The sequence below is a fragment of the Rana temporaria genome, chromosome 8, assembly GCF_905171775.1.
Source record: "Rana temporaria chromosome 8, aRanTem1.1, whole genome shotgun sequence".
Classification (NCBI taxonomy): Eukaryota; Metazoa; Chordata; class Amphibia; order Anura; family Ranidae; genus Rana; species Rana temporaria.
Window position 1 is genome coordinate 48,998,636 of NC_053496.1, and position 22,743 is coordinate 49,021,378.

General features: G+C 43.2%; 1 protein-coding gene across 1 annotated transcript; it reads left to right on the forward strand.

Annotated features, from left to right (window-relative positions):
* Positions 1-4,441: 4,441 nt before the first annotated feature.
* AICDA (activation induced cytidine deaminase) lies at positions 4,442-10,026 on the forward strand (the record flags this gene model as incomplete). The annotated part of the gene is made up of 3 exons (XM_040322119.1): positions 4,442-4,871; positions 6,373-6,488; positions 9,426-10,026. Coding segments are annotated over 3 exons (600 nt in total), but the record flags the coding sequence as incomplete, so codon positions are not given.
* Between the last annotated feature and the right edge of the window lie 12,717 nt (positions 10,027-22,743).

Consider the following 22,743-nt stretch of genomic DNA (forward strand, 5'->3'; position numbering starts at 1 on the left):
TTGAGGAACTGAGGGTTAGTAAATAGTCATCAGTATACTGTGTATAGATTTGAATTTGGACAACCGTTGACCGTGACGCCACGCTAAGGAGGGGGGGGGAGGTGACGTCATATGGGGTATTTTAATGATGCTGCAGGCAACGTTTTGACTCAGAATCACAACGAGAAGCCCGCAAAATGGACAGGTAAGGACTTACCTTGTGGGTGTCTTTGGTTCTTAATCAGCCCTCCATCAAAACAGAGCGAATTGTGTAGATTCTATATGAACGCTCCTCCGCAGTCATTTCATGACTGACTCAAACCCAAGATTTACAGATCATTGCACAATGTGGGGGCTGCTGATTTCTGGAGGGAATTTTCTTCATATGTTACATGTTGTAGAATTTTCTTTTCATAGTTGCAGAATGATTTCATCCTCTGATTATAAAAATATAAATAATGATTTATTCCTGTAAGACGTCTGAGGGCGCATTCATATGCCAGGGAATAGACTGAGATCTGCCACCAAAGATTGTTTTTTTATATTTTTTTTATTTTTTAATTAGCTTTTTTCCATTGTGGTTTAAATTTTAAAAGCTTGAAATCTGCTATGCAAATGTTGGTGCTAATTAGAGTCATAGTAATATATAACCGCATCAGAGAGAGGGAAAGTGAGTGACATGTCATGTTATGGAAAGAATCAATGAAAGAAAGAAAGTAGCCTAGATAGATAGATGGATTATTGTATGGTTGTACACCATAATGTATCATTTGGAGTTTATTCAATATGGCATAATGGAGATATGATGATTTATTATGAGAAAAAGAAAGAAAGAAATAGAGGGAGAAAAAAAGAGAGAGAGAGAAATAGAAAGAGAAAAAAAAGGAGAGGGAGAAAGAAGGAAGGATGAGAAAGAAGATAAAGAAATGTATATAGATATATACATTGGGGTTGATTTATCAATGGAAAATCCACTTTGCACTACAAGTGCACTTGTAAGTGCAGTTGCTGTAGATCGCTGTCGATCTGAGGGGAAGCTCTGCAAATTTTATCATCCAATCATGTGCAAGCTAAAATGCTGTTTTTTATTTTCCTTGCATGTCCCCTTCAGATCTACAGCGACTGCACTTAAAAGTGCAATTTCAGTTTAAAGTGGATTTTCCTTTCATAAATAACCCCCATTATGTAGGGGCAAAAATACAATAATCTATAATTTGGAGTTTATTCAATAAGGCATAATGGAGATGAAAAGAAACGAAGAAAGAGAGAATGGTAGAAAGAAAGACGGAAAGAAAAAAAGATAGAAAAAAGAGAGAAAGAAAGATAGAAAAGGGAGAGAAATAAAGATAGAAAGAAAGGAAGAAATAAAGATGGAAAGGGAGAAAGAAAGAACGAAAAAAAGAAAGAAAGAAAGAAAGTAAAAAGAGAGAAAGAAAAAAAAGAAAGAAAGAAAGTAAAAAGAGAGAAAGAAAGGAAGAAATAAAGACAAAAAGGGAGAAAAAAAGAAGGAAAGGGAGGAAGAAAGAAAGAATGGAATAAATAAATAAAAGAGAGAAAGAAAGAAAGATAGAAAAATAGAGAGAAAAGAAGAAAGAAAGACGGAAAGGGAGAAAGAAAGAAAGAAAGAAAGAAAGGGAGAAAGAAAGACGGAAAAGGAAAAAGAAAGACAGAACGGGAGAAAGAAATACAAGCAAGAAAGAAAGATAAAAAGGTAAAAAGAGAAAAAGAAAGAAAAATAGTAAAAAGAGAGAAAGAAAGAAAGAAAGAAAGAAAGAAAGAAAGAAAGAAAGAAAGAAAGAAAAATGAAAGAAAGAAAGAAAGAAAGAAAGAAAGAAAAAGAAAGAAAGGGAGAAAGAAAGGTAGAAAGAAAGGAAGAAATAAAGACGGAAAGGGAGAAAGAAAAAAAAGGAAAGGGAGAATGAAAGAAAGAAGAATAAAGAAATAAAAGGGAGAAAGAAAGATAGATAGAAAAAAAGAGTGAAAGAAAGGCGAAAAGGGAAAAAGAAAGACAGAAAGAAAGGTAGAAAGAAACACAGAAAGGGAAAAAGAAAGAAATAATGGAATAAAGAAATAAAAGGGAGAAAGAAAGAAAGATAAAAAGGTAGAAAGAACGGCAGAAAGAAAGAGAGAAAGAAAGATAGAAAAAAGGCAAGATAGAAAAAAGAGTGAAAGAAAGAAAAAGAAAGAAAGGGAGAAATAAAGACAGAAAGGGAAAAAGAAAGAAAGAAAGACGGAAAGGGAGAAAGAAAGGGAGAAAGAAAGATGGAAAGAAATAAAAGAGAGAAGGAAAGATAAAAAGGTAGAAAGAAAGGGGGAAAAAAAGGAAGATAAAAACAAGAAAAATAGAAAGAAAGAGAGAAATAAAGTGATTTTGTTTCTAAAAATCAATATCAATAAGTTAATATGAAATATTCATATGCAATGCTACATATACCTGCCTGAAATAATTTTTTTAAATGTTTTTTTTACTCCTGAGCATAATGATTACAGAACGTAAATATAACTATTAAAAAATATACATTTAATATAAATATTATTTTATATTAACATATAAAATATGATAACAGTATATTAAATTATTGTATATTATATTAATATATCAACGTAATATAATTAATACATTACACTACTAATATATTTCTTTATAACAATAGACATATAATTATTATAAAACAATATCCATTTAATATAAAATGTAATTTAAATTAATATATATAACTTATTATATTATATATTATTACATAAATATATTATATGATTAGTACAGTACATTACTAATATACAGTGTTTATAATAAATAATAGACATATAATTAATATAAAGTACTGAAGTGTTTGTGGATGTACAGTATAGTATTCTACTACTATTCATGACATTTCGGTTCCCCCCGAGGGAACCCGGTCATGTTCCTGTGGTGTATCAGATGTTATACAGGAAATGCTGTATCATTATTTTTAATTCCTCTCTGTAAAAGGTTTGCTAATAAAGAATCTCCATTTGCAGGTGGTGGGTATGGATTTTTTATGTAATTCTGAAACCAGTTTCTCTGAGCACGTAAAGGCTTTAAAGCAGTGATGGCTAACCTTCTAAATAGAGGGAGTTCTGCCCAAAAAATATATATTAAAAGTCAGCAGCTACAAATACTGCAGCTGCTGACTTTTAATATTAGGACACTTACCTGTCCAGAGCGCCCGCGATGTCCATACACACAGCCGATCTGTCCCTCAGCTCCCGGGTGGAGGCGTCGGCAACTTCAGTAAGGGAATCAGGAAGCCTGGTTCCCTACTGTGCATGTGCGAGTCACGCTGCGTGTCCTGACTGGTCCCTGATGTCTTCTGGGACCTGTGAATCTCCCAGAAGACAGCAGACAGCAAGGGGGACAGAGGAGGGGCCGGACATGGCGTAGATCCCCGTGGAATCTGCGGCAATCTATCGCCAGAAGTGGGAGCAAATATCTGTATTAGACAGGTATCTGCTCCCCCCTCCCCCTTGAAAGGTGCCAAATGTGACACCTGAGGGGGAGAGGAACAGGAAAAGCGGAAGTTCCATTTTTGGTTGGAACTCTGCTTTAAGTGTGGCTCCTGAACTCCGGCCTTTCCTTCAGTCTTGCACAGTTGTACCGGCTCCTACTGGACTGTAACACCCATTTCTCCAGACTGACCCCTGCCCATCAAGGCATTTTGCTATTTGCATAACTCCTCCCAAAAGCCACCTACTGCTTGCATCAGGACTGAGGGCACATGAGACGAGTACTGAGGAAGTGCTATTAAACTTACAAAAAGTCCAATAAATGTCCCAAAAATCAAAGGGTATCCATTTAAGGCCTCCAATAATAGTGGTTCTCAGTGCAGTAGGTAATACATTGTGCATATATAGCCAGATTCAGAGAGAGTTACGCCGGCGTATCAGTAGATACGCCGTCGTAACTCTGAATCTGTGCCGTCCTAAATTTAAGTGTATTCTCAAATTGAGATACACGTTAATCTAGCTAAGATACGACCGCGGGCGCCGTCGTATCTTAGCTGTCTATTTAGGCCAGCCGCTAGGGGCGTGTACGCTGATTTACGCCTAGAATGCGTAAGTCAGCGAGATACTCCTATTCACGAACGTACGCCCGGCCATCGCAGTAAAGATACGCCGTTTACGTAAGGCGTTTTCCGGCCTAAAGATATTCCACCAAAAAGATGGTGCAGCCAATGTTAAGTATGGACGTCGGATCCGCGTCGAATTTTAAAATGTTTACGTCGTTTGCGTAAGTCGTTCATGAATGGGGCTGGGCGTAATTTACGTGCACGTCGAAACCAATAAGTCTTTGCGGCGTAATTTGGTGCATGCGCACTGGGATATGTCCACGGACGGCGCATTCACACTTAGATCCTCAATCCAGACCAGAATCCAGAATTTAATTAAACCCAATTTGTCACTAGAAATTTCTGTAGGTAACTGACTCTTTCACTTGTTTCCCTCCAGCCTCTTCCTCAAGAAAAATAAGTTCCTGTACAATTATAAGAATCTGCGCTGGGCACGAGGCCGCCATGAAACCTATCTGTGCTACTTGGTCAAACGTCGCTACAGCTCCGTGTCCACCGCCATGGATTTTGGCTACCTGCGCAATCGGAGCGGTTGCCATGCAGAGATCCTGTTTCTGCGCTACCTGCCGATCTGGTTGGGGCAGGACCCGAACAGGCTGTTCAGAGTCACCTGGTTCAGTTCGTGGAGTCCCTGCTGTGACTGCGCTCGGCGCATTGCCAACTTCCTACTTAACCATCCCAACCTGAGCCTGCGCATCTTCTCAGCAAGACTTTACTTCTGCGAAGAACAAAATGCGGAACCAGAAGCGCTACGGAAGCTGCAGCAGGCTGGGGTGCGACTGGCAGTCATGAGCTATAAAGGTAATGGCCCGAAAAAAGTACAATTGGAGTTTGTTAGTTTCACTTCCTTTTTTGGGCGTTTTATATATTTTTTTAATCACTTGTTTAAAATCTTTAGTTTACTAATGACAATATAACATTTATGACATTATAATATTTATGACACTTACTTACAATTTTCAAATCATGTTGGGTTTTCTGGCAGTGGCAGTTGGGCTTCACCAAAGCTCCTGATCATGGATATGGGAACCCTAGTGGTCCCATTTTTTCTCGGATCTCCCCACCATGGCTGGAAGGCCATGGTGCAGAGATTTTTTACAGGGTTGCAGACAAGAGAGTGGGCTTGGCAGGCGGCAGGCAAGAGAGAAGTCAGGTCAAGGTGGAGGTCAACACAGGCAACAGGCAAGAGAGTAGTCAGGTTCAGGCAGCGGTCTTGGCAGGTAGCAAGCAAGAGAGTCGTTGGGTCAATCCGGGTCAGCAACAGTCAGGCAACTGGCAGGCAAGTATTGTCCTTTACCTCTCAGTTAACAATGCAGTTAGCCACTTCAAAGACTGAAGCCTAAATACCCTTCTGGAAGTCCTAGAGGTAGTGGAGGTCTGCACAATCCTGGAAAACCCACATCCTGTGAGTACTGGAGAGTCTAGGAATCCTGAAAGACCTGGCAGGGATTCTGTGAGTACTCGAAATCCAGGAATCCTGGAAGACCTGGCAAAGTTTCTGTGAGTACTAGAAATCACAGGAATCCTGGAAGACCTGGCAGGGATTCTGTGAGTACTTGATATCCCAGGAATCCTGGAAGACCTGGCAGGGATTCTGTGAGTACTTGATATCCCAGGAATCCTGGAAGACCTGGCAGGGATTCTGTGAGTACTAGAAATTCTAGGAATTCTGAAAGACCTGTCAGGGTTTCTATGAGTACTAGAAATCCTAGGAAACCTGGAAGACCTGGCAGGGATTCTGTGAGTACTAGAACTCCTAGGAATCCTGGAAGACCTGGCAGGCATCCTGTGAGTACAGTGGAACCTCGGATTGCGAGTAACGCATTTAACGTGAGTTTCGCAATACGAGCACTGTATTATTAAAATTCCTGACTCGGTTTGCGGGTGTTGTCTTGCAAAACTAGCAGGATTCAAGCTACAGTGGTGTGCAGTACCGTGTTTGGCCTGAGGTGGGTGGGGGGCGCTGTTCGGAAATGCCCAGAAAAGAGTGCTTTGGATTACGAGCATACTCCTGGAACAGACTATACTCGTAATCCGAGGTTCCACTGTACTAGGAATCATAGGAATCCTGGAAGACCTGGCAGAGTTTCAGTGAATACTGGAGGTCCTGGGAATCCTGTAAATCCTGTAAGATCCATTCTCCTTGTGTTAGAGGTCACCTTCTTAAGCCGCGTGTTGCCCAACCACTTATTACAGAAAAGCATGATTATTCTTTAGTGTCATGCATTAGGCAAATCCCATAATTAATCAGATTATACTTGCACAAAGGTAATAACAATATAAATGTATATTTCTTTCACAGATTATTTCTATTGTTGGAACACTTTCGTAGAGAACCGAGAGCGGAGATTCGAGGCTTGGGATGGACTACATGAGAACTCTGTCCGATTGGCAAGAAAATTGAGGCGTATTCTAGAGGTGTGTGTAAGCAGATTAAAAAAACAGTGCTTGAAAATAAAGATATTGGGCCAGATTCAGAGAGAACTTACGCCAACGTATCTGTTGATACGCCGCATAAGTTCTAGGATGCGCCGTCGTTTCTCTGCACCGTATTCTTGAAACCAGATACGCCTGAATTCTGGCTCCATCCGACCGACGTAAGTCACCTACGCCGTCGTATCTTGGGTGCATATTTACGCTGGCCGCTAGGGGCGCTTCCATTGATTTACGCGTCAAATATGTAAATTAACTAGATACGTCGATTCACGAACGTACTTGCGCCCGTCGCAGTAATCTACGCCATTTACGTAAGGCGTACGTCCGGCGTAAGTTTACCCCTCATAAAGCAAGGGTAAGTCATGTTAAGGTATGGACGTCGGAACAGCCGTCGTATTCTACGTCATTTACGTAAGTCGTACGTGAATGGGGCTGGGCGTAGGTTACGTTCACGTCTAAAGCATTGAGCCGACGTATCTTAGGGAGTATTTGCGACGTGATTCTGAGCATGCGCGCGCATGTGCCGTTCGATCGGCCATGCATTTACATGGGGTCACGCTTCATTATAATACAACACGCCCACTGCCTTGCTACTTTGAATTACGCCGGCCCATTTACGTTACGCCGGCGTACATATGGGAGCAAGTGCTTTGTGAATACAGTACTTGCCTCTCTACGTTACGTTGGCGTAGCGCATATTCGATGCGCTACGCCCGCTCAAAGATACGACAATGTATCTGAATCGCGGCCATTGTGTTTGATCATGAGTCATTTTGGAACTGAACACAAGGTTTGAACTGCCAAAATATAGATTGATGCTAGATGGATAGATAGATGGATAGAAAGATAGACAGACAGACAGACAGATAGATAGATAGATAGATAGATAGATAGATAGATAGATAGATAGATAGATAGATAGATAGATAGATAGATAGATAGACATTATTTGTTTGAGTTTTGGATTCCATAGTCTTGTATTGGAATCCAAAACTCAAACAAATAATGGCTACTAAGGGCGATTTTGGGATTGAACACAAGGGTTGAATTGCCAAGTGATAGATGGATAGATAGATAGATAGATAGATAGATAGATAGATAGATAGATAGATAGATAACCAACCAATTATATCTCTTGCTTTCTTCCAGTGGGGTCACCATTAGGTTGATCGCTTTCTTGCCTTGATGTTCGAGTTTTGCATGCCAACACAAGTCTATGGCTACCAAGAATCATTTTGGAATTGAACATACGGGTTTAACTGCCACATGATAGCTAGATAGATAGACAACCAGCCATTATTTCTCTTGCTTTCTTTCAGTGGGGTCACCACTGTTAGGTTGATCCCTTTCTTGTTTTGATGGCCTTTTGTTCGAGTTTTGAATTCCAATACAAGTCTATAGCCTCGTACACACGGCCGAGGAACTCGACGTGCCAAACACATCGAGTTCCTCGGCCAGTTCAGCCCTGAAGCCGCCGAGGAGCTCGGCGGGACGAGAGCTCCCATAGAACAACGAGGAAATAGAGAACATGTTCTCTATTTCCTCGCCGAGCTCCTCGTCGGCTTCCTCGGCCGAAAGTGTACACACGGCCGGGTTTCTCGGCAGAATTCAGCCAGAAACTCGGTCGGAAGCTGAATTCTGCCGAGGAAACTGGTCGTGTGTACGGGGCCTCTGGCAATTCAAAACCCTCTTGAAGTAGGTCAAATGCAGGTCAGAAAAAGGTCAACTGTAAGGCCTCGTACACAAGACCAAGTTTCTCGGCAAAAACCAGCAAGAAACTTGCTGGGAGATATTTTTTTGCCGAGGAAACTGGTCGTGTGTACATTTTCGTCAAGGAAACTATCGAGAAACTCGACGAGCCAAAAAGAGAGCAAGTTCTCTATTTCCTCGACGGGAATGGAGAAACTTGCCGAGTTCCTCGACAGCCTAACAAGGAACTTGACGAGGAAAACGATGTGTTTCGCCCGTCGAGTTCCTCGGTCGTGTGTACGAGGCTTAAGGCCCTGTACACACGGGTAAGAATCTCTTGGCAAGAAACTCTTAGGCCCCGTACACACGACCGAGTTTCTCGGCAGAATTCAGCCAGAAACTCGGTCGGAGCTGAATTCTGCCGAGAAACCCGGCCGTGTGTACACTTTCGGCCGAGGAAGCCGACGAGGACCTCGGCGAGGAAATAGAGAACATGTTCTCTATTTCCTCGTTGTTCAATGGGAAATTTCGGCTCGCCGAGATCCTCGGCGGCTTCACAAGGAACTCGACGGGCAAAACGATGTGTTTTGCCCATCGAGTTCCTCGGACGTGTGTACGGGGCCTTACCCAAGTGTACAGACTCTCGTTTCAAAAGAACCGCGGTTCTCTTGAAAGGAAAGAACGCAGTGACGTCATCGCGTATGACGAGCATGCGTTCGCCACATTCGATGCCATCGCCACCATCTTGCTTCACCCTACTTATGCCGTGGAAGCTACCGCGCATGCGTCAAAGTCATTTCGAGCATGCGTGGGTTTCCACGGCGACAGGTAAGTATACACACTCTCGGGTTTCTCGTTGGGAAACAGGCCGACAAGAATCTCGACGAGAAAAAAGAGAGCAGGTTCTTTTTTTTTTTCGAGATTCTGGCCAGATTTCCTGACGAGAAACCTGAATGCCTCGTACACACGAACGGTAATCTCGGCAAGAAGCAGTTTTCTTGCTGGTTTTTGCCGAGAAAACCAGTCGTGTGTACGAGGCTTCAGTCAAATTCACCTGCCAACTAGTTCAAAAAATAATCTCAGAGGCATCTCAAAATAATGCCATGGTGATGCCATCCACACAAGCCCAAAGCTGGTCCACATTGGCCCTTATAGTAAATAAGACTTTTCTGGTGAATAATTTTCTTGTCTTGCTCACATTGTGCCTAATTTTGTCTCTGCTACTCACAGCCTCCCTATGATATGGAAGATCTGCATGAAGCCTTTGGCCTTCTGGGACTGTAGGAAGCATTGCAGTGGTCAATGAGGTTTCCTCAAACCTGATACCCTACCCTACACACTGCAAGGTGCCCACCTAAAACTAACTTGGAGGAAGGTAACAGACGTGACTCAGGCTCTGCTCACATGACCGGACCACCATGGTGTCTTCTTCTCTCATACATACTTGATGTCCTTCAACACAGGAACAGTGTTGGGAACAATCTCAGTTTAATGTACAGTATAGTTCCCTGTGTGGGGCCAACCTGCACTTCATCTCTTTCACGTCTCCTTTTTTAACAAGAATGGGGAAGTGTAGACACAGGATTCAATGCAAAGTCCAACCAAAATAGCTATTTTGGTATTGCATGGCAGCTGACAAGCTGGACCACATACTAGTTTCTTATAATGCTATATAAAGTAAGAATGTTTAATGCTCAAATCATTTGTGCATATGGCGGGTGAGCATTCTTGATTTTCTATTCATCTTTTAAGAAAGATGGAGGTTACCATTGCTAACCTCTGAAACCCCCTAGTCCCCTGGCCGCCATACTGATCCAGCACCTTTAATACCTTTTGATTTTCAGCAATCGTGCCACTCAGGAGTTCAGTTCTTTTCAGTGATCACCAATGTAAAGATCATTCTTCCCACTGACTACCAATGTAAAGATCATTCTTCCCACTGACTACCAATGTAAAGGGAATTTTACTAGTGATCACCAGTGTAAGGAACATTTTTCCAAATGACCACCAATGTAAGACCATCACTCCCAATGATGCCAAGGTAGGGGAAATTCTTCCCACTGACCACCAATGTATGGGTGGATTTTACCAGTTACCACCAGCGTAAGAGCATTCTTCCTACTGACCTCAAAAGTAAGGGCATTCTTCCCATTGACCTCAAAAGTAAGGGCATTCTTCCCATTGACCTCAAAAGTAAGGGCATTCTTCCCATTGACCTCAAAAGTAAGGGCATTCTTCCCATTGACCTTCAAAGTAAGGGCATTCTTCCCATTGACCACCAATGTAAGGGCATTCTTTACACTGATCACCAATGTAAAGATCATTCTTCCCACTGACCACCAATGTATGGGGGGATTTTACCAGTTACCACCAGCATAAGAGCATTCTTCCTACTGACCTCAAAAGTAAGGGCATTCTTCCCATTGACTTACAATGTAAGGGCATTCTTTACACTGATCACCAATGTAAGGATCATTCTTCCCACTGACTACCAATGTAAATGCCCACCAGTGTAAGGAACATTTTTCCAAATGATCACCAATGTATGGGGGGGATTTTACCAGCTACCACCAGATGTTTTTATGTTTTTTCACCTTAATGCATAGAATGCATTAAGGTGAAAACACTTTTAACTTTAATGCAAAAACGAAAAAACAAAAAAAGGTGTTACTAAACCAGTCACTATATCTGGTCTCCCACAGTACACAGAACATGGAAATTCAATTATTTTAGTAAATATAAACTGCTAAATACCCTTTCTCATCAACAGTATATAGCAGTCTTGTGACTTCTATCAATGTCTGGCTAAAGCTTGTAGGAGGAGTTTTCATTCTCCTCTTACTGTCCTATGAGGCTGCAGAACTCCTGACCCTCTGTCTGGACAGTGCTGATTGGCCGAGTGCTGATCACATGTCTCCCCCCCTGAAAAGAAAAAAACTCTCTAGCATTAGCATAAAACTGAGCATGTGCAGAGTGCCTCCTAGGACTCTGTACTATCAGGAGATGGATTGGGGACAGTGGAAGAGGGGGAGGATTAGAAAAGACAGCCTTTTTACATAATGCGCAGGATTGACCCCTTGGGTTCCACAGTAAGAATAACTAACATGCTTGCATATACGGACTGATTTTACTGTTGTGGGTTTAGTAACACTTTTTACCGCTGAAGGTGCAATTTATGATTTTTTTTCCAATGGTTGACTACATCCTTAAAGCTGGATTTACATCTGCATGTTTAACACTCATTGGGATTGATTTACTAAAGTCAGACTGTGGCACTTTGCAAGTGCAATTGCACTCATTTTCCCCAGAGCTTAGTGATTGTGGTTGATTTCCATTGTCCAATCTCGTGCAAGCAAAACAATTTATTTATTTATTTTATTTCACCTGACTGGCCATTCTATACAAAGTGAAACTTCACCACTTTACATTTACTAAGGAAAATTAGTGTAACTGCAGTTGTAGAGTGCCCAGTCTATTTGCCTTTAGTAATCAACTCCCAATATGTCTCAAATGACATCATAGCACACCAATGTAAATAGCGTTTGTTGCCATGCCATATTGCGACACAACAGTGCCAACCCACCCTAAAGACTGCCACCAAGGGGTTGGTTTACTAAAAGTGAAGAGTGCAAAATCTGGTGCAGCTCTGCATAGAGAGACCAATCAGCTTCCAGGTTTTATTGCCAAATCTTAACTATACAATGTGAAGTTAGAAGCTGATTGACTACCATGCGCAGCTGCAGAAAATGTCGCACTCTCCAGTTTTAGTAAATCTCCCCCAATGTGTTCACGCTAATATTCTTTCCTATCATCCTCACCTCCCTTCTGCATCTGTATATATTTTTCACATTGTTTGGTCTCAATTTGCAGAAAATGATCCATTGTACATATAACCCATACAAATAAATATTTGAACCCTGGTATGTCTCTATTATCTTTTACTTGTTTCACAACTTTTTTTTTAAATGTTATGTTGGCTACAAAAGGGCAAGAAGAATATATAGAGGCAGAAAAAAACCCATTACACATGCGTTTTTAATTCGTTTCAATACAGGGCACTTTTACCCCCTTCCTGCCCAGGCCAATTTTCAGCTTTCATGCAACACTGTACCCAAATGAAATTTTTATCCTTTTTGTTTTTCAAACAAAGATAGCTTTCTTTTGGTGGTATTTTAATCACCTCTGTAAATAAAAAATAAATAAATAGTTTTCTTAGTTTCTGTCAGAAAATGTTGTAAATAAGTAACTTTTCTTGTGCTGATGATGATAGGCTGCACTGATCGGCACTGTTGAGACAGCACTGATGGGCACTAATGAGACTGCACTGATGAGGGGGCACTAGATTGCTCCACTGATGGGCACTGATATGTAGCACTGATGAGCACTGATAGGCAGCACTGATTTGCAAAAATTGTCATCACTGATGGGCACAAATTGTCATCACTGATGGGCAGATTGACACCACTGATGGGCAGATTGTCATCACTGATGGGCAGATTGACACCACTGATGGGCAGATTGTCATCACTGATGGGCACAAATTGTCATCACTGATGGGCAAAGATTGGCACCACTTCTGGGCACTGAGAGGCATCACTGCTTGGCACTGTTGGGTCTGCACTGATGACCAGTGCCCTGATTATCTGTACAGATCTCCCCTGTGAGAAAACGACCCTGATCAGCTCTCCTCTCCTCACACTCTGTCAGTGTGAGGAGAGGAAAACCAATAACCGCCATCTCCCTGTTTACATGTGATCAGCTGTGATTGGACACAGCTGATCACATGGGTAAAGAGCTGCGTCATCAGCTCTTTACTGAAATCAGGATTGTGCTGTGTCCCAGGGACACAGCGTGCCCGCGATTGCTGCGCTGTGCGCCACCGCAGGCATGCAAGCGCGGTGAGACTGGGGCAAAGTCATATGATATTGTCCCAGAACAAGAGAGTACCCCGACTGCTATCATTTGTCTATATCAGGGCTCAAGTCCTGTGGGAACGCGTGGGAACGGAGTTCCTGCACTTTTTTCACAGCAGGAACGCAGTTCCCTTTGCAGGACTAAAGCAGCCGAGCCACCTGAGCCAATTCTTTACTGAGCGGCGATGCCCAGCTTGACTCACTGTCAGGGGCAGGCGAACCTTATTAATCCTTTGTTACTGGCCGCTTCCTGTATATGGATTCATTGGATAGTGTGCGGGTATTCCGTCACTTCCTCGATGCTGCAATGTGTCCTGGAAGCTTTTGTCATTGTTCCCAGGAGACATTGCGGAGGTCTCGCGGGATTTAGAAAGAACTTGCTTAAAAAAAACATGCGCTTTAGTAATTATGCATATGAGCGTATAATTTTTTTTTTTGGTGGTGGAGTGCATCTTGGGTGGGAGTTCCCACACTTTTTTCCCCAGGACTTGACCCCTGGTCTATATGACGGGCGGGAGGTAGTTAAGAGGAGTTTCCAGACAGAAAAAAATGCTAAACGCTCAAATTTTTTTATCTAGGAGCGTTCAGCGTTTTCAAGTGTACATTAAAAAATCTGCAGAGGGGAAAGTTTTGGGAAAATATGTAAACAAGAAGTTCTGTTCTGACATGAGGGACTAGAATTAATTTCTTCCCCTAGTAAAAGCAGCACACACTGTAAACACAAACACTGGTTAGGCACAAAGTTAACCCTTTGATCGCCCCTGATGTTAACTCCTTCCCAGCCACTGTCATTAATACAGTGACAGTGCATATTTTTTAGCACTGTTCATTCTTTTAGTCTTACTAGTTTTCGCAAAGTGTCAAAAGTGTCAGTTAGTGTCTGATTGTTCGCTGCAATATCCCACTATAAGTCGCTGATAGCCGCCATTACTAGTATAAAAAAATAAATAAACACAAATTCCAGTATATATCCCATAGTTTGTAGACGCTATAACTATCACATAAACCAATCAATATACGCTTATTGGGATTTTTTTTACCAAAAATATGTAGCAGAATACATATTGGCCTAAATTGATGAAGAAATTCGATTTTTGTAATTTTTTTATTGGGTACGTTTTATAGTAATATTGGGCCAAATCCACAAAGAAATTGCGGATCTTAGTTTTAGGCAGAAAAGTTACACTGGCGCAATTTTAGTATTTTAGGTAGCGATCCACAGAGCACTTACCTCTAAAATTGCGCCAGTGTAGCTGATCTCCTTGCATCTTAAGTGATCCCTAATTAAAATGGGCGATTCCCATTTAAATTAGGGCGCGCTCCCGCGCCGGACGGACTGCGCATGCGTGTGACGTCATTTTTCCCGACGTGCATCGCGCATACGTAGTTTACGTCGGGCTTTGTGGATAGCGACGGGTTCGTAAAGTTGCGACGGGAAAAAAAAAGTTACGCGACGGAAGAAAAAAATCTAATTTTTAAAAAAAACGCGGCGATCGAAAAAAAGGTATGGTTTTGCATGGTCTACTAAAGTTAGTCCATATAAAACCAACCTTAGTTTTGCGCAAGCAAATTCGTAACTTACGCAAATCACACAATGCCTAAAGCTTTGTGGATCTCCGTAATTACTAATTTGCATACGCAAGGAGGGATTTCGACTCGAAATGCCCCCAGCGGCGGATGCGGTACTGCATCCGAAGATTCAACAGCGTAACTAAATTACGGATGTCGGATCTTCTGCCTAACTTGGGAAAAATCCTTTTGAGGATCGCTCCCAAAGTTAGGCACAGAGATACGCAGGCGGAACAGCAGTTCCGCCTGCGTATCTCTTTTGTGGATTTGGCCCATTGTTTTTTTTTTTTTTTTTTTTTTTATTGAAATTTTTTGTTTATAGCGCAAAAAAAAATGCTGCTTTTTCTGCCTGAGGTTCCTTCATTTTTTATGCTCATATTGTGCATGTGCAAGGTTTATTGGATTATATAATAAAAAAGAATGGTTATGGTAAAAGAGGCAGGCATTGCTTGCATGTTTCATGGTATTACTGAAAGCTGAAGAATATTCCCTTTACACAAGGGTGACCAGACATCCCTGGTTTCAGGGGACAGTCCCCAGATTGAGGACACTGTCCCCAGACCAAGTCTGTCCCCAGTTTTGTCCCCAGATTGGATTTGAACAGGGGCTGGGGCAATTTCAAAAACAGTCAGTGCAGAATTAAAAATTTTTTAATTCTGAATTACACCCCCCCACTCTGCCGCTCCTACTAGCTTAGGGGGGGGGGGGTATTTTTTTTCCATTACCTGTGCACCTTTCTGATCATGTGCTGGTCGGAGCGGAGGGAATATTTCTTAAGTTTCGGGTGCATGCCCATTCAGCTCCGCTTGCATGTTCTTCTGCCTTGGCTCAAGTCCGGCCTGCTGCCTGCCTATCTCCTTGCCTTCCCTGGCGGAGTGTTCTTCCTCCGCACCCCACCCAGCAGTAGCCGGGGGGCCTGGAGAGTAAGACTTGGCAGGCTGTGAGGCAGGCTGTGAGGCGGGCGGCTGCGGCGATGGGCAGAGAGTCGCTGATTGCCGCCATTACTAGTAAAAAAAAAATATGTTCCCCGGATTTTATTTTAAAAATCTGGTCACCTTACTGTACACGTGATTGTGAACTTCAATCTAGGCCAATATGATGAGGATGCACAAGGGGTCAACTAACCTCGAACCATGAGAAGCAGAGAAGAGACAACAGAGCCAAAAGAACATGGAAAGATGAACAAGACTAGAAATGGATGTGTGTATGATGCAGTGGGACATTTTCCACATCACAATCCCACATGAAGCCGTGGCAGGTCATGGGGCACGTGCCTATTCGGGTCAACGGTATGTTGCCTACGTGCCCATATAGATAACCCAGGGGCTTCACAAGGCTATGTATTTATTCTGAGTATCATAAAGGAAAGTTCTTCCATTCTCATAAAGAGGCAGAGTTTAACATTATGGGGAATGGTGGTAGACCTCGAATGTCAAGGGCAGGGTTTCTTACCTCCAGTGGTTGCTAGAGGTTCCTTGAGACATTTCAGCCTCTCTAGTAAGTTCCCACTGACACCATTGATCTTTTTAGCTGTCTGTAGTTCTTCCCAATGACCACAAGTGTAAGGAGTGTGACTAACGGATGTGCAGAGTACTGAGGCTCTCGTTTCCTGTAAAGCTAGCAACCAACCCACATTCATTAAACCCAAGGATTGACCAGACGACACATATTCATTTTTTGGAGTTGAATGGCCATAGCAGCCTTTTTTTTACAACAAATGAAATACAAAAATCTTAACATACAACGTAATGCATATACATTTTTACATAACCATTAAACCAAATAGAACTCAGCTTAAACCTGCCCGGTCTAAGGTTTTTGAAGGGCAATTTTCTCAACCAACTAGTTTTATCTGTCACCCCATAAAGGCCCCCCACCTCATATTACGCCAGCTCAGGGACAATTACCAGCTACTTCCTTCCAGATACAACCAACTACAAAACCATTGTTACCATTGTATTATTGGTAAGGTAAGGGACCTCCAGATGGGCCCAACCCCCCTAATCCTCCATTATTTTTTCCAGCACCGCCTTCAAAGACCCCACAGACCTCCCGCTGCTGCTACAACGAGTAAGAAAAGAAATATAAAAAAACCCTGACGTAAGCAGTCATGGTAAACCATACCTCCTGAAGACCCGCCCCACCAGGTAGAAACCATCCTGCCTGGTACTGACATAAAAAACTAAAAAGGTGACCCCCCGAAAAACAACAAACAAAAAAGGGGAGGATGGGTGGTAGAAACCTTCCTTTCTCTGTGACAAGCTCCGACTGAGCACCGAAATACGCCCTTCTACACCCCTATGACAACCCCCCAAATCTCGGGACCCACCAATCCTGGTAAGTGGCCTAATACCTCCCCCTAATGCCCTGTACACACGATAGGAATTTCCTATGGGCTAAAATCTGATGGAATTTTCTGTCAGAATTCCGTTCAAGCTGTCTTCCATCTGTCTTGCATACACACTGTCAGACTAAATTCCGACCGTCCAAAACGCGGTAATGTGAAACACTATGATGAGTTCAATGCTCCCGAGCATGCGTCAAAGCATGCGCATGAGCATGCATGTTTTTTTCTCCGTCGGAGTTCCACACAGACGATCGGAATTTCCCATAGGATTTTTTTCCATCAGAAAAAAATAAAACATGTTCTATTTCCAAACTTTGACGGAAAAAATCCTATGGGGCCCACACACGATAGGAATTTCTGATGAAAAAATTCCATCAGACTTTTTTCATCAGAAATTCCTATCGTGTGTACAAGGCATAACCCCAGCTTTTACACTGGTAAAAAATAAAAGCCGAGCTTGCACCAAGTTAAAAGATACCCAACATGTCAAACCTTAAATGTGCGTGCACCCGGGAAATGGCAGCAAACTTCAGTACCCTATATTTTCCCTACGCAATACAAAGGAGGTCTGTTGCTAGAATTATTGCTCTCATCCTGGCATGCATGGCGATATGTAACATGTGTATCACAATCAAAGTTTTTAGGTGTAGGTGCCCCGCCATGTGCATTTACATTTGTAAATGCGTATGTGGGGAGCTAAAAAAAATGTTTGGGGGGGGAGGCTGCCTTTTTTTGGTTTGGGTGTAACTTTTATGTTATGTTCTATGTTATGATTTTTTTGGTGACAGGTTCTCTTTAATAATAATATAGGGCCAGATCCACAGACAGAGTATGCCGGCGTATCTACTGATACGCCGGCGTACTTTCAAATTACCCGCGTCGTATCTTTAGTTTGAATCCTCAAACCAAGATACAACGGCGCCGCTGTAATTTCGCGCAAAGCACGTCGGGAAAATTGCGAACGGAGCATGCGCAGAACGTTCGGCGCGGGAGCGCGCCTAATTTAAATGGTACACGCCCCATTTGAATTGGGCGGGCTTGCGCCGGACGTGTTTACGATACACCGCCGCAAGTTTACAGGTAAGTGCTTTGTGGATCAGGCACTAACACTGAAAACTTGCGTCGGTGTAACGTAAACGGGTTACGTTGCGCCGCCGCAATGGTACCTGAATCTGGCCCCCTAGTGCATGAGGAAAGAGCAAAGTAGAGTTTTGGAGATCAGACCGTATGGTCCCAGAGGGATTGTCAAGCAACTGGGGAGTGTTGGGGATGGCAGAACCAGTGACCTGCCATTATATATACAAAATCTGTTCCTATAGAATTTTAACTCCATTAATTGTTAAGGCATTCCCATGCATCTAACATGCGTGGTTTGGGGTGGTGCGATTTTGGTAAAAGGGTCAAGGACTTTTCCACAATTCTCGTGCGTAGGGCAGCCCATTGAAAAGAAAGCATTGCCCTCCACATGACTTGTGGGAAAATGAAAAAACGCACACACCGGGGGGCCAATTCACATCTGTGCATCCATTTAACTCTATAGAACGTGCGTTTTGATGAAAGTGCAATAAAGCTGCAACATGCAAGGCTTTTACTTTTTTTTAATGCACACCTAAGGGCTTGTTCACACTAGCAGTTGGGAGCCATAAAAGCCTGAAGCTGAGCTGCATTTTTGCTGTCCTCACCCCCATTTCAGTACGAGGTTGGTGATGTAGCAGGGGGTAGATGGCTTTGTAGGTTGTTGTTCATATTTTAAATGTTATATGTTAGGAGAGTAAATCCAGTGCAGGGATTGGCACAGAGGGGCAGCAACAGCAGATCAGTTAGTAATGTAAAGGTCAATATTCATGATATTAGAAGTTTTGTCTTAGTCAGTGCCGGGACAAGGTCATCTAGAGCCCAGGGCGAACATGCCAAATTGCGCCCCCCTTCCCCAAGACGTATGAGCATTATGTGTCAGCAAAAAGCCCCCCCCCAAAAAAATCATACACTAAACAGCATACTTGTCCTCCCGTACAAATCCGCCCCCCAATAAATCTTTGCCCCCCCCAATCCCATCCAGCTTAAATTCTCTCTCCCCTGCATTCCCCCCCCCCGCATAAATCCCCCCCCCCAAAAAAAATTCCCCTCCTAGCACAAATCCTTTACCCTGCAAATTTCCCCTTCAAGCACAAATCCTCTCCCCTCCACTCCAAATCCCCCCCTTTAGCCCAATCCCCACCCCAATTTTCTCCTCCTAGCACAAATACCCTCCAATCATCTCTACTAGTATAAATCCCCCACCCCAAAAAAACATCCCCTCTTAGCACAAATCAACCCCCCCACCCCACCTCCATATTACCTTTTCTAGCACAAATCCCCCCTCTTAACACAAAACCTCTTCCCCAAATCACCACTCCTAGCACACCTCCCGAACAATTCTTACCCCCTAACGTTCCCCCCTCCCGCGCAAATTTCCCCTTCCAACAGAAATTCCCTCCACCCAATCTCCCCCAACCTTAAATGATACTGCAGTGTCCAGGGCAGCCATCCCTTACACCCCTTGTCCCGACCCTGGTCTTAGTCCTTTTAGCACCAGATGTTTTTTTTTTTTCATATTAACATTCATGATATTCCCTCTTAGCTGCCTGTCAACCATCCTTTCAAAAGTGATGCACTGTGGATTGCTTTTCAGAGAGGTGACAAGGGCCACTGCAAATGTGAGAGAGCCCCCAAGTAAAGTCCTTCTAAATTTACATGTCCAGCTTCACTTCAACATCTTCATCAATAACAAAAAGCATACCGATGAAACAATAGAACGGAGCAGTATGGTGACCTGTCCTGGTTTGAGACGGTAGTGTTTAGAACAGGTGGCAGAACAAAGTCATCTGTCACATGTAAAAACTTGTTTTAAATCTGTGAGAATCCACCTGTGCCCCACACACTCATTATCATCATTATCACCCGTCCTGGTATGAGGCATCAGTGATAACCATCTGTAGAGGACGTCGGTTCTGAGTCATTCCTGGGAGTTGAGGCCAGTCTGTTTACTTCCCTTTGTTGTTCTATATAAATCTCTTCTTCAGATTTGATAAATTGTTTACAGACTCATTTCCTATTCAGAGACATCTGTCACCAAAGGTAGGTTTAAACTTGTGGCAGACCTCTTTCATGCCCACTGAAAAGAGACTGTGGGTTGATGGTCCACAGTTGGAAGAAACAAAGCTCAGAGGTATCTTCCGGGAAAAAGAAAGAAGAGGAGAGTTAGGAAAGCTCTCTAAGATTGGTTTAGGCTCTGAGGTCCAAGCTCTATAAGGTCCAAGCTCTCTGAGGTCTAAGGTCTAAGCTCTCTACGGTCCAAGCTTTTTAAGGTCCAAGCTCTCTAAGGTCCAAGCTCTCTAAGGTCCAAGCTCTATGAGGTCTAAGGTCTAAGCTCTATAAGGTCCAAGCTCTTTAATGTCCAACTCTATAAGGTCCAAGCTCTATGAGGTCTAAGGTCTAAACTCTCTAAGGTCCAAGCTCTATGAGGTCTAAAGTCTAAGCTCTATAAGGTACAAACTCATGGGGGGCAAGCTCTATAAGGTCAAAGCTCTCTAAGGTCCAATCTCTATAAGGTCCAAGCTTTCTAAGGTCCAAGCTCTATGAGGTCTAAGGTCTAAACTCTCTAAGGGCTAAGCTCTAAACTGTAAGCTCTAAGCTCTTTAAGGTCTAAGCTCTAAGCTCTCTAAGGTCCAAGCTCTATGAGGTCTAAGGTCTAAGATCTATAAGGTCCAAGCTTTCTAAGGTCCAAGCTCTATGAGGTCTAAGGCCCCGTACACACAAGGAGACATGTCCGATGAAAACAGTCCGCGGACCGTTTTCATCGGACATGTCTCCTGGGAGCTTTTGGTCTGATGTGTGTACACCACCGTGAAAATGACTTCTTGTGAGGAAACCACCACCTAATGGAAAGCCGCTTACCACAACCAAGAAGTTCAAAAGCCTATAAGAAACTCCATCCACTACCTGAGGCACCGGACCAGCAGGGACTCCAAAGGACAGACATCCAGGGTATGGTCACTTCCTCATAAATAAATAAGGTCCTTGGTTCATGGGTATAAAAGAAAACGGACCATAGTGTGATTCCGTAAAAAATGTAATAAAAGCGAAGACGAAAACGTACTTACAACAATGTAGCGTTTTAAAAGCATGTATAAAAATGCCAGCCGGCACTATAGGAGCCCTTCCTCCATACGTTCAGCGCGGTGACGTCAGTGTGCGCCGTCCCAGACGCATTTCGTCATCAAACGTCTGTTGAAGAAGTAATTTTCACGGTGGTGCTGTTTTTCATCCTGTTTGCGGGGTCTGCCTAGATCCCCTACATACAACTTGGGACTTTTTAATATCTATACCCCTTATGGTATTATCCTTGGTGCCCAGAGACTTTGTTCTTCTTTTTTTAAGCACTGGCACCCTGTTGCTGGTTTGTTGCATTGGCGCAGTTTTATTTTTGCATACCTCCCAACTGTCCCTGATTTCGAGGGACTGTCCCTGATTTGGAGCAATGTCCCTCTGTCCCTCATTCCTCCTCATTTGTCCCTCATTTTGGTCTGATCTATATAGTTGTATATAAAATGCACTTTTTATCTATCAAAAAGTGTTTCCCAGTGCTAAACCTTTCATCTGATTTCTAAATGGCTGCATTTGTAAATACCAAAAGCCAATATAAAGAAATAGTAGTAGTGGAAAACAAAGCACTTGTGGGTTTAACAAATCTTATTTTTTTGTACAATTCTCCTTTAAAGCGGGAGTTCACCCATTTCTAAAAAAAATATTTTTCTTCCCATAGATTCCTGCTCGTTCGGTCTAGGGGAATCGGCTATTTGTATTAAAATATGAGCCGTACTTACCCGTTTTCGAGCTGCATCTTCTTCCGTCGCTTCCGGGTATGGGTCTTCGGGAGCGGGCGTTCCTTCTTGATTGACATTCTTCCGAGAGGCTTCCGACGGTCGCATCCATCGCGTCACTCGTAGCCGAAAGAAGCCGAACGTCGGTGCGGCTCTATACTGCGCCTGCGCACCGACGTTCGGCTTCTTTCGGAAAATCGTGACGCGATGGATGCGATCGTCGGAAGCCTCTCGGAAGACTGTCAATCAAGAAGGAACGCCCATTCCCGAAGCCCATACCAGGAAGCGACGGAAGAAGATGCAGCTCGAAAACGGGTAAGTACTGCACATATTTTAATACAAATAGCCGATTCCCCTAGAGAAAACGAGCAGGAATCTAAGGGGGAAAAGTGCCCTCTAAGGGTGAACCCCCGCTTTAAGGGGGCGTGGCAAGGGGTGTGCCCTATGCCTGCATACTTTTGCTGATAGGTGTCCCTCATTCCCATCTCCGAAAGTTGGGAGGTATGGTTTTGTATTATGTTATTTGTGTTTATCACATTTAATTGCTGCCTTTGATCTTTATTGATGTTATTTTCATTTGTTTAGCGCAGTCTTTTTTCTTTATTTAAAGGAGTTCTCCAAGCTTAAACTTTTAACCCCCGCTGTGCCCGGGCTGTAAAACTATACAAAATAAACTTTCACTTACCTGCCTACGATCCCCCGTTGTTCCGATATCGCCGTCCCGTTCTCCGGTCCCGGTCTGTTCCACTTTCTGCGGGTCGGTGACTCACAGTGCGCTCAGCCTATCAGCGGCCGCAGCAATGTCCCGTCGCAGCCGCTGATAGGCTGAGCGCACTGTGAGTCACCGACCCGCAGGA